The sequence below is a fragment of the Setaria viridis genome, chromosome 2 (genome assembly GCF_005286985.2).
Source record: "Setaria viridis chromosome 2, Setaria_viridis_v4.0, whole genome shotgun sequence".
Classification (NCBI taxonomy): domain Eukaryota; kingdom Viridiplantae; phylum Streptophyta; class Magnoliopsida; order Poales; family Poaceae; genus Setaria; species Setaria viridis.
The window spans coordinates 41,947,376-41,964,800 of record NC_048264.2 but is presented as its reverse complement, the minus strand read 5'-3'; the positions used below and the strand labels follow the sequence as shown (position 1 = coordinate 41,964,800).

Here is a 17,425-nt window from a genome sequence, read left to right as displayed (position 1 = left end):
CAGTGGCCCAGCACTGTGCGGACGCAATGGCCATGACACGGTCCAGTGGTGTCAACGACCCTGCAACGCTATGATCCGAGCCGTCTGATCAATGCGCGGCCCGTGAACAAACGCCATCGTGTGGACGGATGGACGAACCCGAGCCGGAAAACTTCAGCGGATTTCCGTGGCGCTTTGAGCCGCCGGCCACCCGGCCGGGGAGGTCGACGTCCACCTCTCGCCACCGGCTATGGACCCTGGTAGTCGTCCCCACGGTCACACCAGCCAGCCAGTCAGCCACTGCGTGTTACTGCGGCGATGCCTCAGCTGATCCAGACCTTTCTAACGAAGCAACACATATGCCCAGACAGGAAGGGCATCATCCACACCGCTCAGAACACCTCATCCAACGGCCCGCGCGTCGCAGCCGGCCCGGCCCTCCTCGGTTATAAATTCCTCGCCCCACCGCGCCCACCTCTTCTCGCCGCGACGCCCTGCTTTGCTACGCTTCCGTTTCGTTTCGCTAGCTGCCGCGCACAACAACGCTGCGAACAAACCAAACGGTCGACGACACGGGAAGGGCGCGGGGGGCGGCGGCATCACACAATTGAGACAACTCGTGTGTTGGCTTGAGGAACTGGAACCACAGGGGAGGAGAGGGTCAGGGCGGGGAGGAGACCGATGGGGTACGAGCGGACGGTGAAGGCGGCGGCAGCGGTGCTGGTGGCGGCGGCGGGGGTGCGGTTCCTGGGGCCTGCGGCGGCGGCGTTCGTGGAGGAGGAGCTGCCGCGCGCGCGGGCGGTCGCGGCGACCTGGCTCACGCCGCCGTACCTCTACCTCGTCATCAACGCCATCATCATCTCCATCGCCGCGTCGTCGCGCTTCCAGCCGAGCACCGGCGGCGGCGGACGCCCGTCGGCCACTTCTTATGCTTCCGCCGCCGCCGCTGCCGGAGGTGGAGGAGTAGTGGCGGAGGATGAGGTGGAGCAGGATGAGATCCAGCCGCCGGTTGCGCTGCAGGTGCCTGTGCCGGTCTTGGCGATGCCCGTGCCAGCTGCGCCGGCCGCGGAGGTCGCTGCTGTGGAGGAGCCCGTGGTGGAGATGAACGCTGCGACGGTGGCGCCGGCGCCGGTACCGGTGGAGGAGGATGAGGAATTCTCGATTTCAAGGTCGACGTGGACGCCGCGCCGGAGGGGCGCGGAGCCGGAGGTGGAGGCGGATGCGGAGAGCGAGGTGCCGTTCGCGGACCTGACCAACTCCAGGGAGAAGCCTCTGGTGTCGGCGAGGTTCAGCCGGAAGGCGGCCAAGCCAAGCCCCGAAGGTAAACACAACGTTAACTACACACTCCCATCATTATAACAGAGCAGAAATCTCAAATTCTAATTATTCCCCGAATGCTCTGCCTTGGGCAATCTGTTTTCGAGCCATAAGAAATTAAGCCCTTGATTCATGAATTCTACCATAGAGGTTTTGCTATGATACCAACGGGGATTTTTTTGGCATTGCAGGGAGCAGGGCACTGCGGGTGGCGCGGCCGCGGAAGGAGGAGACGCTGGAGAGCACATGGAAGGCCATCACGGAGGGGCGGGGCCCGCCGCTGGCTCGGCACCTCAAGAAGTCCGACACCTGGGACACCCGCCCGGGGCGCCGCCCGTCCGGCGGCGTGGGCAGCGGGGAGATCGATCCCGCGGCCGCCGTCCCGGCGGGGGCGATGCGGAAGGCCGAGACTTTCAACGACGGCGGCGCCGGGAGGGGCAAGGCGGCGCCCGCCGCGCCGGTGCGGCGGGAGCCGTCGCTGGGGCAGGACGAGCTGAACCGGCGCGTGGAGGCCTTCATCCACAAGTTCAACATGGAGATGCGGCTGCAGCGGCAGGAGTCGCTCAAGCACTACAGCGACATGCTCGGCAGGGGCAGCCAGTACTGAAACGAAAACTAGCTGAAAATGGTTGCAGCTTGCAAGCGAAGTGCTACCCTTTTTGTTTTCGTGTTCGTTCTCGATTTTGGGTTTGGGTCTTGGTCTCTGTAAGATATGGTTTTGTCAAGTAAGAAGGGATAGTTTTTTTTGCACAAAACAAAGGACAAGTTTGACAGCACTTGTTAGGAGTGAGTGACAGGTGCTGATTAGTGATGGCCTGAGCCATCCCCCAATTTCTTTTGGGGGTTCATAGTATCTTTGGAGTGCCTGCTTATTCAGCTACTGCTCGCTGCGTTTCGCTGCTACTTTTTTTTTCGATAGGAGTTGATTTTTTCGTTATGCGCTCCTGTGCTGTATACTCTAGATGAGCCTCACCGAAGCAAACACAGTCCTTTTTGAAACGATCAGACGAACAGAATGTAGTCACGATATGACTACGCGCCTGACAAAGCAAAACATTTCTCAGGTAAGCAGATGAGTCAAAACTTATCGTCGGTGTCAGGGCGCCCGTTTACAGTCTAACGCTAAACTTTGCAGTCAACCAGGATTATTCATCACCACTGGTTGCTAAACTAGGCAATTTTTACATACGTGAGACATACAACGCATTTATCTTTAACACAGACAGAAGACGGACCCATTGCTGCACAGACCAGGAAAAGAAGATAGCAATACTTCGGTAGCGAAGCAATGGAATACATGAATAACTCCCCGTTTACACTGCCGAAACGACGCGCTGATCTTGCAATACATACATCATACAGGGTATGCAAGGCCCCACGCAACACCTACGGATATCCTGACCTATGGTATACACGATAACATTACCACTGGAGTCTGTCTGGGGAAAAAGGAAACCAGCTCTATGGTATGGAAGGTAAGAGATAACACCTACACTACAACACCTCATGCCACATTTTTTTCTTAATGGGTATAGACATTTCGGAAGGATATGTTGGATCAGCTATCTATGTCCACTCTCGCCGGTATAATCCTGCCTCTCCGCTCGCCACCCTAAGTGGGATTGTCTCGGCTCAATGCACCAGCTGCGCCCGACTTTGGTGATTGCTCATCATCCCGTTCAGGCTGGCTGTTCAGGTCAATGTGGTTCTTGACGGGAGAGGATGTCACCTTGTGGTCGACAGCCATGTCTTCAGGCCCATCGGCATTTCCGACTGCTTTCTTGGAAGAGTTGGTTGCATTGGCACTGGTTGCCTGCAGGCCAGATCCAGCTTGTGTGACTGTTTGGCTGGATTGGCCTGTCTCTTTCCTGCGAGGCGAATCTGTCGTCGCCCTCTTCTCGCGGCGAAGCATGAGTGTTCTGAAACGGCGTCGAACCGTCATACAGACGTTGCAGGTGCATGTTTGCTTGTGCTTTGGGCCCTTCCCGCTTGGTGGTTGGATGCAGACGATACATGAGCAGCCAGGTCGATGGCGGGGATGTTTTGTGGTTGGCTGGGAAGGGAGAGCTTCACCTTCACCAAGAATTGCAAGGTTTGCAAGCGTGTCGAGCCCATCTGAAGTATCAATAGCTTCACCTTCTATCTTCGATTTGGGCTTTTTTGCTCCACCTGGACCTGCAATTCAGCAAAAGCTCCTTATTAATGTAACTCAACTGAGAAGCCAGCTATCCTCAAGTGTAATTGTAATGTAAGGGGGGTGTTTGGTTCTTTAGTTCGGAAATATTCGGATATTAATTAGGAGGACTAAACATGAGCTAATTATAAAACTAATTACACAGATGGAGGCTAATTCACGAGACGAATCTATTAAGCCTAATTAATCCATCATTAGCACATGTTTAGTGTAGCATCATATTGTCAAATTATGGACTAATTAGGCTTAATAGATTCGTCTCGCAAATTAGTCTCCATCTGTGCAATTGGTTTTATAATTAGTCTATGTTTAATACTCCTAATTAGTATCTAAACATTCGATGTGACAGGAATTTAGGAGGTCCTAAGGAACCAAACACCCCCTAATTTGCATCCTTAGAGCAGACATTAAATGCAGTTATAGTCCAATTGCTCGAGTAAATGAAACCTCCAACCTAGTAGACATTATGCAAAGAATAATGCGGGACATGTGCACTGTTAGAGTATATTAGGCAACTCCGGATATGGTTAGTTTAGGATTGATTGTAATCCTAGGATAGGAGAGGCTACTTGCCCTCCAAGCCATGTACTCCTATATAATCGGCCCATGAGGCTCAAGCAATACATCCCACGCATTATACAAAATATTACATGGACCATACCAGATTTTATAGGAATCAATTCTGCAAGCTCCTCCATACTTATTTCTTGTGCAGCTTCGCAAGAAGACCTGGAGACAAAAATAGTGGTGATTAATTGAAGAGCTAACATATAGTGATAAGCAAACCATACATAACCAGTCATAAAATAACAAATATCAGAACATACACCTAACTGCTCATTTCAATACCAACTGTGTATGATGTTTTCATGATGAAAAAATCCAATATTATTTGTAAAACCTTACTAGTTTTAAGTTATGTATTAAATAACGGCTATTTAATAGAAAGATCACGATAAACCTGGTAGAGTACAGATACAAATTATTTAGCACACCACCATATCTTCTAGAACAACACTTGAGAAAAAGGCTCGCTAGTTTCCACCCGGTGCTAAAAACAGTTTACCAGTTGGTCATATTTTAGTGTTCGATTTTGTTGGTGATATTTTTATTTTAAGCTTAGGTTTACTCATACATAGTAGCGATCAGCATTCTTCAGCATGCACTTTACATACAGATTTGCGTAGATCATTTTCCAAATAAACCGGAAAATGATTTTAGAAACCAAGGTACAATGAAAAATAGATCTAAATCGAACGACATGACGTATTCTTATGTGTAGAACACTGAACTTGTTGGTATCATATAGTTAGAGTAAACAAGAAAAAACCACACACCTTACCATTGCAATACAAAGGTGATAATTTAAAACTTATACAAGAAAATAAAGTGTCTTATAATTGAACATATCAGGTGTTCAGGTCAAATCACACCAGTGAATTATATTCTATGGATTACTGGAAACATTTGAACATGTATGTGGGCTAATTTTTGGCAACTTACTAATGACAAAAGAAATATGTGCTTATATATCAGTAGCCTTTTAATCATAGTTGCATCAAACCAGTAACATTCTATCTAGTACATGAGCAATTGAATCATGTACTACGTAGAGGCTGCAGGCATCATATACATCCTAGAAAATGTTCAAAGAATGATCACTTCTATGTAATGCCTCTTTTTATGAAGCTGCTATAAATTAAACAATGTCAAAGTTTGTCTAGTGATTCTTTGTCCAATGTTTTGCTACAGATTTTGATTCCACATACTTGGATCGATTACCCATTCCTTTAATAAGTTCTTATTACAACCAATATAGTATATATAAAGATCAGGCTGGCATTTGGGTTAAGGTTTGTTTCCAGGTAGGCCCACTTTGAAAGGAAAAGCTTCCACTGCAGGACCCATGGATGTAAATATGTTTTATCATTTTTCCATATGCCACAAAAAATAAAATGGGAAGAAATCATCTTAAAGAAACAACAAGTCACACTAACAAAAGATCACCTTTCTGAATCCCATTTATTGTCATTGCATGTCCATTTAGAGGGCATCAGGGCATCTGCTGGCAGTTTCCTCCATTTGGAACAATTCTCACATTGGGCCCATTGATGATTTGAACTGTTAAAACAATGATAAATTAGATGCAAGTGTGAAAGAGACTACTGTCCTGCTAAAAAAAAGCTTAAATTGCTGGGAGAATTACAGCTGAACTCAAAAGGATTTAAATTGCATTCTTCAGTGTCACTGATTAACTTCTTAACTCATACTCCCTCCGTCCCAAATTATAAGTCGTTTTGGCTTTTTTAGATTCATAGGTTTTGCTATGCACCTAGATATATATTATGTCTAGATGCATAGTAAAAGGTATGAATCTAGAAAACCCAAAACGACATAATTTGGCACGGAGGGAGTATGTCATAAGAACTGACAGCTAATATACATTTGAAGTTTGAACCGTTTAGTAAAAACACAACCAAACAGAGAGATAGCTTGATAACTTTGGTGAGCAAAACAGTTGGTATCAGCATGAGCGTTAACACAGCTAAGGTTATTGAAATCCATTTAATAAGATAAAATTAAAAAAAACACATGTAAAACTTCTGAGTTTGAGAAATGTTACCCTGATTGATCTGTTGCAAAATACGTCTTTCTTCCAAGTATCGGTGGCTCCTGAAATGCACAGGATTTCAATACAGAAACACGTGTCTTTTATTTTTGTCTATTAAGCAGTAAGAATAAACATCAGAACAAGTGTTGCATGCAAATATAATCCTTGAAAATAGATATTCTCAGAACAAGTTTCAATTTGAGAAGGCAATTTTCCAAGACAAATGTTGAAAGGAATGGCATACCTCATATTCCTCGAACTCATGGCCATCGACAATAACAATTGAGGGGGCCTTAGGAGGGGGACGGAGCAATTCTTGAGCTTCCTCCCATGTTATCTTCAACTCCATTGATTCCTCATTTTCCATCCGTAGTCGTTTATTCTTTGGAGTGAGATTAGTTGCTTTTCTCTTAACAGGCCCTGGGGAAGAACTAGCAGTTCCTGGCCCTTCCTTAGGTGCTGATACGTCCTTATCAATTTTAGAAGTAGCAGCTTGTTCCACAGGGCTAGAGCTTTTGGTTTCTGTGTTGACCTTGTTTTGTCGGGAAATTGCAGCATTTGGACTGGAATCTGGAGCAGAAACTTTACCATTTGCCTCTGAAGTTGCTGGGGCACCATTTGCAGGCTTTGTTGTTTGCTCCTGAGAAAAAAAAGACAATGAGTGAGGATGGTTTACTTTTAAAATTCTAAGATATAACCAACCATATTGTAGACTAAGTTTGATAAAGGAAAAATACACAACAAATTGTTTATATTCCTGACATAACTATTGCAATAGCTATCTCATTTCAGTTGACAAAAAAGGTCCCAGAATCAAAACCAGAACTTGAATCCTGAGAAATGGAATACAATAAAGATGTGCCATATCATCGAAAGTGCAGAGATTGGAGTGGTATGGACATTAAAATCGCATTTCATCAGTCACAAACAATTATTGACAGAACTGGAAGCATCTTACTTATCCATTTAAGTTACAGTAACTGCAATCAATGCACTAGCGGTTTAATCTTTTGAAAGCCTTTTTAATGCTGCAGCAACAACACATGTAATTAAATACTTCAATGTGCATACCTGTTCAGAAGACATATTAGTTGCCTTCCTGAATCCCATGATCAACTTCCCTTCTGGATCTATTCGGCTGAAGGTTACTACAGAAAAGTAGGATTTTAAGTTAAAACTAAAAAAATGATAACTGCAAGGATAATGAGAAATACATGAAATGATAAAGCACAACATAGTTTGGAAGACATAAAGTAAAAGCATTAGCATTGCAGCAAAAAGTCAGGTCAGGGTGTGTCAGGCAACATATTTAAGAAGTGCGGTGTGACTGGAATGCAATGGTAACTTAAATAAATATTGTCTCCATCGCATGAACATGAACAGTTTAGAGTAGTGTATCTGAATGGTGAGATGAGTCACAGTTATATCAGGATTTAAGATTCTTAATGTTTATTATGTACTGTAAACAGACACACTATACAGAAATAGGACTGTTCTGTTGTACAAGTAATTTATAGTTAGTATATCTAACTAATGTCAATAATCTTTGGTAGGGCTACTCCAATATCCATTTGTTTAAGAAAAGATACATACCTGTATCGCCTGCTTGTAACTGCATTGACTGAATACAAGGTGTGACACCCTCCAATACATACATCCTGCTATTATTATTAGGCCAGAAACGGAATTGAAATATCCATTCTTTACCACTGGCATCCTGAACCTTTAAAGGGAGCCCTTCAGCCTGAGAGATTGGAGGGAAGTACGCCTGTTCAAAATGATTTTCCTATTAGGGAACTTTTCTGAAATAAGGCAAGCACAAAAAGAAAATATATAACGGTCTAAGATTCTATGTACAAAATATGATCGTAGTCAAAGCAACAACTAGATAATCAAAAGTAAACTCTCAAGATAGTTCTCTTAAATAAGCCCTACTTTCTACAGATATTATGTAATTTAGTCATGCATCTATTAACAATTTATAAAATAGCCCAGGATAACTAACAAAGATGAATTTTCAACTCATACATTAACAAAACATCCTAATATGCACAACTAGTAAAAAAAAGATCATACAAATAAAACTAGTAACAGCAATAGCATTCCAATATGCACACCTAGTAAAAAAAAGATATCATGTTGACATACAAATAAAACTAGTAACAGCAACGAAGGCAATGTTGCATTCTCAATAGCATTAGGCCCTAAGATAGCATAATAACAGAGAATCTACACAACAAAAAAGTGGCAATCGAATCAACAACTCACCTCAGCACACTTCTTTGGCAAAACTAAACGACCAATGCGCCCAGCGTCACTAGCACTTAACATCTTTTCAAACAAAGGAGTAATGACAGAATTTGAACTGTGTGAAAGTTAAGGGAAAACTTAATAAGAGTTCAGAAAAATAACAATTCTACGGGAGTTGAGAATTTCAACTATAAAGAGGAATATCTTTCTGAAGGAATATTGCTCAATAACATAAGTAGAATACGTTGGATACTCGTTAGATAAGTGCTGTAGCTCTTGATCTGTTATTCTTGGCCAATAGCGAGGAAGTAACTGTGATCTCGCCTTTGCATCCATTCTGGGTCTTCCATTGCGCAATTGAGCTTGGAATTCACTATAACCAGTTACTGGGTGAGAATAGAATTGTTTCTGCAATGAGGACGAAGCCATTTGCGCTTGCTGCTGAGCAGGTGCAATTCTGATGTGGTCTTTCGGTCCATTCTGTGATGCAAAATTAGAAGCCAATCCAACTGAAAGGGATGGTGGATCATCCTTTAAAATAGATGGATGATGTGAATCATGCTTGAAGCCATCCACACCTGTAGAAGCATCTGGCAACGCCACTTTCCGGGAAGACAAAGAATCATTTTCTCCACCATGGTGACTAGGATCATGAAGATTATTTGGATGCGGTCCATCTCTGTGATAGAGGTTATAAGGGTATGCTGGATCCATATTGGTGGGCTGACCGTGCCCATTGGCATCTCTCTCCCTCATAATGTGGTTCATGCCAGCAGGAGTTGTTGGTCTGTCATGCATGTCATCAAATTTCCTTTCCTGGGCATGGATAAAAGTGCGCCCAGGAAGTAATTTTTCGCTACCACTAGGCCTATCAAACTCAAAAGCAAGACGCTGCTGCAAGTCCGATTGTATACTGGACACACTCCAAAGATTAGTCTGTCGCCACTGACTTGAAATTTGCCCAGCAGGAGGTCTCCAGCTTTTTACAGGAATGTCTTTTCTGTCAGCTACATTTTGAGAATTATGCATTGGGGACGCCCATACCGGACTTGGTGGTGCCTACAAAGCACAAGGGCCAATTGTGGTCAACAATGGATCGAAACATGAACTAAATTCGAAGAGAACATCTGAACTGCAAACTCCTACTATTTAGTTAACATAATAAATGGAACTATGGAAGCCTCTTCAATATGAAAATAGACATCCTCCATGTAAATAGCTTTCAACTTCAGTAAATGACATTAGCAATAAATAAGTGAAACATCCTTGATATAACTACATAAGTTAATTGATGATATTAGCAATATAGCATCCACCTAATTAATGCTGCCAATCAAATAGCATAATTAGAACACAAGTGGCAAACAGACCACTGAAATGCACTCCTTCAAGAGATTTCTGCCTACTAATGGATGCAACATGCTGAAATCTCACAAACTTAAAAAGCAGCAAACAGTCATCGATATAAGTGGCTCATGATGCATGCACTTAGCACCCCCCCATCTAATCACCCCCAATAATAGCAAATCCTCTGTGACAATCAAAATTTCCACAACATACATACCATGGCAGTACGGGTGTTCCGAGCACACTTGGCACAGTCAACCCCGCCAGCGTCACGGAGCTGATACTTGTGGATGGACACGATGCAGCCGCAATGCACCCTCTGCTCAATCAGAACACAAACGCACACGAACCGATCACTCATCAGGTAAAAGAAGCATGGACGGCCACCAAGAGGGAATAATCAGCATGCAAGAGCACGTACCCTCCCGCAGGATTCGCAGTTCCTCCAGCCCCCCTCATCGGAATGGAACGTCTCGCAGTATATCCCCTGTTCAAACTGCGAACTGGCCACACAAAACAGAGAACAGAGAGCAGCAGTAAGCCACACATGCATGCATGCATCAGGAATTAGGAGTCGCACGCAAGTCAAAGCACCCAAAAAAAACCACACCAACTTTACACAAAACCCCCGCGTATCCCGCGAAATCGCAACGACGTGGCGATCACTCCACGTAGATCCGGTGGGCGCCATGGGCGAATCCGCCCCCGACGGAGCGAGCTTCCCCCGCGCGATTCGAGCACGCGGGACGCCTCGCCGACGGCGCGATTGGGCGGGGAGCGAGGGTGAGAGGCAGAGGAAGGTGGTTAAGGGGGGAACGGCACGTACTAGCATCTCCCGCAGAGGTCGGCGTATATGGAGAAGGGCGGGCCCGAGCGGACCTTCCACCCGCGGCGGCCGAAGGAGTTGGGGTCGGGGTCCTTGCAGTAGGAGTTCCAGCAGATCGGGCCCCGGTACAGCGGCGGCTGCGGGCCCAGATTCAGGAGCTGCGCCGGCGTCGGCGTCGGCGGGCCGGAAACAGGCCCCGCCGGCTGCGGCTGCTGCTGTGGCGGCGGCGGCGGTTTGGGCTGGATAGGGGGCGGCTGCACCGAGATGGGGGTCGCGGTGACCCCCGCGGGTGCGGCCGGCGGCGGCGGAGGCGGAGGCGGCTGCGCCGGCGGCGCCTGCTGCGGCGCCGGCGCCGACATGGGCGCGCCGAACCCTAAAGCCGGCGGCCGCGCGGCGAGGCGAGGCGAGGCGAGGCGGGGGGGGTTTTGGGAGGGGGCGTGGGAATCGTGGGGGCGGAAGGAATAAGACGAGGAGGAGGGGCGGAGACGAGACGAGGCAGGGGAAGACGGGGAGGGAGGTGAGGGGAAGGCTTTTAAAGCGAGGCCCAGAAAAGCAGCAGCAGCAGTAGTACCGGCGTTCGGACTGCCTCTGCTACGTGTACACCGGCTTTGCCTCGGTCTCACCTCCCAAACCCACTGCCAGCGCTGTAGCACTAGTGTTTTCTTCTCATTTTATTACGGTTTATCGCTAACCCGTACGTAATCGTCTACGTGACGACCGATTCCTTCTTCTTCACCGAAACGGACGTACTAGTTTGCAAGCTCTGTACGATTCGTTGTTCACCACAAACAACTCGCAAGTGATTTGCTTGGGTCACCGTAGCGACTTGCATATTCTTGTACGTCCGGCGGAAATTCATGCATGCATGGATGGAAATTTTATCCCCTCCTCAATAAAGGAGAAAAAACAACAGAGCCGATAATGCCAGAAACAAAAAAGGGTGAAATTGTTGACTACGCCCCCTGAGACTCGTCAATTAGCAACTCTTCTATTCAATCCCCTCCCCCTTCCCCTGCAAAGTCAAACGGAGGAAAACGTGCTCGACCCACCCATGCACGTTCAATCCCAAGCCCCTCCTGCATGAGGCCGTAAAATAAACTAGCGAAAATGACAACCGGCGTTGTATACTCTCAATGCAACCCGCATCTATCTACCTGCAATGTACCACTGGCATTGTTAGGGGGGAGGAAATTGTTTTATGGTCGCTGATCGACGTAGTACTGCCGAGTGAATATAAATCAATACTTCCACACAACAACAATCATGCAGGGGACGTACGGGGTTACGTACGCGCGCTAGCTTACAAGGCAATAATGGAGTTCTTTTACGCCCCCGAACCGGGGCTCGGACGAACGGACCAATCGATGCGAGGCATGGCGTGGTGCGCGTAGCCGTGTAGTTAAGTTGTAGGAAGGGTAAGTTTTAAAAAAAAAATAAGTTGTAGGAAGGGCGCGGCGTCGAATGGGGCAACAGCCAACAGGGCAGGAGGCCGGCCGGCCGGACGGCATGGAAGCGCGCCGGCGCGCGGCGCGATCACCTCACCGGGCACCCACCCACCCCCGTCGTGCCCCGCGCGGGGACGGGCTCGTGCTCTCCTCGCTCCGGCTCCGGCTCGGTGCCGTGCCCGGGGGAAAAATGCTTTTGCGCGAGAGGGAAAAAGGAACGACGGCGGCCACGTCGTGCGGTCCTCGTCGCGGCGCGCGCTCGTCGTCCGTCAAAGGCCACCTGGCTACGGGGGCTCGGCTCGGTGCGGACGCCCGCGTCCGCGTAGCCTGTAACCCCGTGGACGCGCCGCGCCCGGCCGGCCTCCGTTCATCCATCCTTCCTTCACCCCATCCTCACGTCCCAACGAAACCAAGCGTGGTGGTGGTTCGCGACGAAACCCCTTGTTTATTTCCGCCTGCAGGGCTTGCTGCTCGGGCTAGTGGCGGGGCCCGTGGGGCTAGCAGTACTCTACTCTACTAGACCACGTGTCGTGCTTTGAGATCGGTGCGCGGGCGAGACGAGACCCCGAGACCGAGACGTACGTCGCGATCGCCCGCCAGACGCACAGGACGCGCGCCGGGTGTACGTACGCTGTACGCCGGGGGTAGTTGGTTGGGTTGGGGTGGGGTGGGAACCACCTGTCCGAGGGGGCGCGCATCGCATGCTGGACGCGGGCACGCGGTCGACCCGAGATACATGGATACTGTGCGTCCAGATCGATCCGACGTACGGTACGGCGTGCCCGTGAAGCGTCCCCACATAAGTAGAGACTAAATGTGATACAAATATCAGTCCTAGGAGGCTGATAACACATTTATTCGACAGATAATTCAGTTACCGTACAACTCCCGAGGGAGTGGGCGTGAAAGCCACGCAGCGATAAACAGTAAATAGATAACGGCGGCTAACCAAGCGACTGCCAAAAGACAGCACTCGGGACTACACGGCAGCAGCAGCATCTTGGGCAGGGCAACACCACAGGCAGCGTCGGGTGCGGACACAACCTCTACTCGAGGTCTTCTGCGACGAACTCAGGGTCTTCCTCTGTAGCAATGAAGCAAGGGTGAGTACTAACGTACTCAACAAGTCCAACCCCATCCACGGAGGGGATACAAGCAAGATTATGCACAAGTATAACAAGGATAGGCTAGGGTTTATTTTGCGGAAAAGCTAATTTTCAACACATGCAGGGGATCGTTTTCGGAAGGATTTTTGTAAAGTTGCCTTTAATACCCGAAATACTGGGTGGGGTTGATCCTACACAAAGGATCCAACTTTTATCGCTATCGGACTCCCCGTCCGTCATAGCGCACGGCACAACTGCCGGACTCTTCTGAAATCCCACACACACACACACACACTCATGACATCCTTGCCCAAACACTAGTTATGTGACCAAGCCGTAATTCGTCCAATTCCGTGGACACGGCTACCCGGATAGGTTTTCACTCTGCAGAGGGTGTACACTTTTCCCACAAGTAGGGTACCGTAGCGCGATCACCTTAGTGACGGTACGGATCCTAACAAAGCCATTACCCACCTTAGCTAAGACTGGCTAGTTCTCACGGAACACCCAAGGGGTCCACGGCTCATTCAGGAGACCGTAACCGGGACTCAAGTCACCAAGATCTTAATCCTTTTCCGTGGGTTCCCGTTGCTCACCAGCACTCCTGAGGACTAACCATCCAGCTAGTGGGGTTTATGCTAAGCCGTTGCCCATACAACGGTCGAGTGGTTGCACGATAGTGGAATTAGGCAAGATGACACATTAACTCGGTCCTTAATTACGATCGGATGGATATCTCCCAACATTGCCCAACCACCAAGGTACGAGCACCACAACTGGGCATCCCACGCAAGGAACACCCATCCATCCCGTCCACACATTTCTTTTCCCGAACCAAAAGCCATTATTCTTACTTGGACACATACACACCTTAATTTCCCGAATACACCATTGTAATAATGTTTGCATTTGAGTAACAGGTTCCTAAGCGTTCTAGCGGCGGTTATCAACTAAACAGAGCGAGTCATATTTAGAGATAAGCATAGGACAACAAGGAATGTTCATAATAATCAAGGGGTGGCTATCCAACCATGTCTTGCGATAAAATAATATGCATTTTGTAAAAACAGGCCAATAGGTTGTGTTTGAAAAACTAGGTATTAAGTATGCATCAAAAGGGTGAGATTGGACTTGCCGTCTTCAAAGCCTTCCGGGGGTTCCGGCTCGCGGTACTGGTCCTCGGGCTCGGGCTCGCGGTCAAACTCTTCCTCGGGCTCCTCCTCGGGCAATCCGCGATCTACGGCACACACAAACAGGCACACGAATAAATAAAAGAGAAAACGATTTTTAACCGTGAGCTCCGAACAGGAAACGCGAACGGAAAATAGGTAGAGGGATTATTTTTGGGAAATTTGGATATGGATCGGCGAAAGTATTCTGGAGGGTGACGTGGTAAAATTTGGGATTAATTGGAGGGAGTTTGGCGCATGAAATGACGGATTAATCATTGATTTAGGCTTAAATGGAGGTTTAGGGCTGATTTTTAATAAACCAGGGACCTATTTGTAATTTCTTTCGGAAGTGGAGGGGCTTATGTGTAATTTGGGGAAACTTGGGGGTTAGATCGGAATTCTTGGAGTTTTGGCTCCTTCTTCTTCCAGGAAACAGAGGAAGAGAGAGGGAGGGAGAGAGTGGCCGGCGGCCGGCCGGCCGGGCGTCGCCGGCGGCGAGCCGGGGGCGGCGGGTGGTGGAGGAAGAGGAGGGGGCCCCGTTTTGCCCCTCACCTTGGGGAGGGGTGGACCGGGCGCCGGTCTTTGGGCGAAGGAAGGCGGCGGCGGGGCTCACGGCGGCGGCGGTGGTGCACAGCGGCGGCGGTGGCGCACGGCGGCGGCGGCGGCTCGTAGTGGGTGCGGTGGGGGTGCTGGTGGGTGGAGAGTGGGGAGGCCGGGTGGCTTTTTATAGGCGGCGGGGAGGGCGCCGGCGGTGGCGTGCGGGTCGGGGCGCGGCGTGGCGCCAGGCGCCGGGCGGAGTGGCGGCGGCGTACGGCGGGGTAGGGGCCGGGCGGGCCGGCCGGGGAGTGGCGCCGGGCGGCGGCACGTGCCCCCCCCCCGGGCGCGGGCCAAGGCGGCCAGGCGGCGTGGCGCCAGGCGCGCCGGTAGGGCCGGGCGGACCGGCGCGACGCGCCTGTCGTGGGCGCGGCCGGGTTCAGGCGCGGGCGGGGTCGGGCGCCAGGCGCCGTGCGGAGTGGCCGGCGGGCCCAAGGTGGCCGGGCGGCGTGGCTCCAGGAGGGAGGGGCGCCGGGTAGTAAATGAGTTGGGGCCGGTCCGGGTGCCAGGAAGAAGAAGGAGGAGAGAGAAGGGGGGAGGAAGAAGAAAGGAGAAGGAGGAAGAAAGAAGAAGGAAAAAGAAAAAGGAGAAAAGGGGAAGAAAAAAGAGAAGGAAAAAGGAGGAGACCGGCGGCACTCGCGGCACGCGGTCGGAGCACGCGCACGGCGTCTGACACCGGCACGCGGCGAGATTCGCGGGCACAGATAAAAAGACAGGTGGGGGTCGGCATGGGTACCGGGACGGCGAAATCGCCGGGGAGGTTTTCGATTTCCGGGAGCTCAGCGGTAAAAGATTTTAAAGACGGTTTTTAACGGGTGATTTTTGTTAGTGATTTTTGCGGGCGTTACAAACCTACCCCACTTAGATTGAATCTCGTCCTCGAGATTCGACTGATTCCTGAAGAGATGGGGAAATTCCTTCTTTAACGCGTCCTCGCGTTCCCACGTGGCCTCTTCTTCGCCATGCCTGCTCCATTGTACTCTGCAGATCCGGACTGCTGTATTCCTTGTCCTTCTGGTGACAGTGTCCAAAATCTTGACAGGTACTTCTTGATACCGAAGGTCCTTTTGTAGGTCCATTGTTTCCACCGGTACTTGTTCCTCCGGTACCCTCAAGCATTTTCTTAGTTGGGAGACATGGAATACCGGGTGTATATCCGACATTTCTTCGGGCAGTTGGATACGGTATGCTACGGCTCCAACTTTCTTTAACACCTGGTATGGCCCAATATACCGAGGGGCTAGCTTTCCTTGCACCTGAAACCTTCGCGTACCCCGAATCGGGGATACCTTGAGGTAGACAAAATCTCCCTCACTGAAGCACAATTCTCGTCTTCTCTTGTTAGAGTAGCTCTTCTGTCTGGACTGTGCAGCTTTTAACTTCTCTCGGATTTCTGCTACACGGTCCTCTGCTTCCTTGATAAAAGCTGGTCCGACCAGGGAACGCTCTCCGACTTCTGACCACATCAAAGGGGTCCGACACTTTCTACCATAAAGGGCTTCAAATGGTGACATGCCTAGACTGGCTTGGTAACTATTGTTGTATGAGAATTCTGCATAGGGTAGACTCTGTTCCCAATCCTTTCCATAGGTGAGGACACACGCTCTTAACATATCTTCCATGATCTGATTTACCCGTTCGGTTTGGCCATCGGTCTGGGGGTGATAGGCTGAACTAAAATCCAGTTTGGTACCCATGGCTTTGTGTAAGCTCCTCCAAAACCTAGAGGTGAACTGAGTTCCTCTATCTGAGACGATTCGGCTGGGCACACCATGCAACTTCACTATGTTGTCGACGTAGAGTCGAGCCAGTTTTTCCCCACCGTAGGTGGTCCGTACGGGCAGATAGTGAGCAACCTTGGTGAGTCGGTCCACTATTACCCATATGGAGTCATTTCCTTTCTGGGTTCTGGGCAAGCCTACCACAAAATCCATGCCAATCTCATCCCACTTCCAAACCGGGATAGGCAAGGGTTGTAGCAAGCCGGCTGGCTTCTGGTGCTCGGCCTTGACTCTTTGGCAGGTATCGCACCGGGCGACGAACTGAGCTATGTCTGCCTTCATCCCGTTCCACCAGTATTTCTGTTTTAGGTCCATGTACATCTTAGTGGATCCGGGGTGAATGGAGTATGCTGAGTTATGGGCTTCATCCATGATGGTCTGCCGGAATTCTCCGTCCTTAGGGACACAAATTCTGTTTTTATACCACAAGGTTCCCGTGTCATCTACCCTGAATCCGGGGCTTTATTTTCTCCGGTCTGCTTGCGGATTTTTACTAGATCTTGGTCTGAATTCTGGGCTTCTCGGATTTTATCCTCCAATGTGGGCTGGACACTTAGCCTACGGCTAGTATTCTGGGGAATGATATGCACATTCAACCGGGCCACTTCCTCTCGTAGACGGGCATTCTCGGGTCCGGGCTGTCCATAGGACTTTCGGCTTAGGGCATCAGCTACAACATTAGCTTTGCCGGGGTGGTAATGGATTTCCAGGTTGTAGTCTTTCACCAGCTCTAGCCACCTTCTTTGCCTTAGGTTCAGATCGGGTTGGGTAAAAATGTACTTTAGGCTCTTATGGTCGGTGTA

The 17,425-nt window shown here is 49.3% G+C and overlaps 2 protein-coding genes across 3 annotated transcripts; one reads left to right on the top strand and one right to left on the bottom strand.

Annotated features, from left to right (window-relative positions):
• The first annotated feature begins 294 nt into the window (after positions 1-294).
• On the top strand, positions 295-2,149 carry LOC117843563 (uncharacterized). The gene is made up of 2 exons (XM_034724201.2): positions 295-1,300; positions 1,488-2,149. Exons 1-2 carry the CDS (start codon positions 661-663, stop codon positions 1,901-1,903), a joined length of 1,056 nt encoding a protein of 351 aa, XP_034580092.1. The 5' UTR covers positions 295-660; the 3' UTR covers positions 1,904-2,149.
• Positions 2,150-2,560: 411 nt separating this feature from the next.
• LOC117843562 (B3 domain-containing protein Os07g0563300) lies at positions 2,561-10,956 on the bottom strand. 2 transcript variants are annotated; one of them, XM_034724199.2, is made up of 12 exons: positions 10,525-10,956; positions 10,120-10,201; positions 9,916-10,017; positions 8,596-9,410; positions 8,370-8,466; positions 7,695-7,869; positions 7,173-7,249; positions 6,346-6,741; positions 6,114-6,163; positions 5,498-5,611; positions 4,152-4,219; positions 2,561-3,471 (listed from the first exon to the last, which is right to left on the bottom strand). In XM_034724199.2, exons 1-12 carry the CDS (start codon positions 10,881-10,883, stop codon positions 2,909-2,911), a joined length of 2,898 nt encoding a protein of 965 aa, XP_034580090.1. In that variant the 5' UTR covers positions 10,884-10,956; the 3' UTR covers positions 2,561-2,908. The 2 variants fall into 2 exon arrangements, with proteins under 2 accessions (XP_034580090.1, XP_034580091.1); XM_034724200.2 differs by having other exon boundaries at positions 8,605-9,410; positions 10,525-10,954.
• Positions 10,957-17,425: the final 6,469 nt, after the last annotated feature.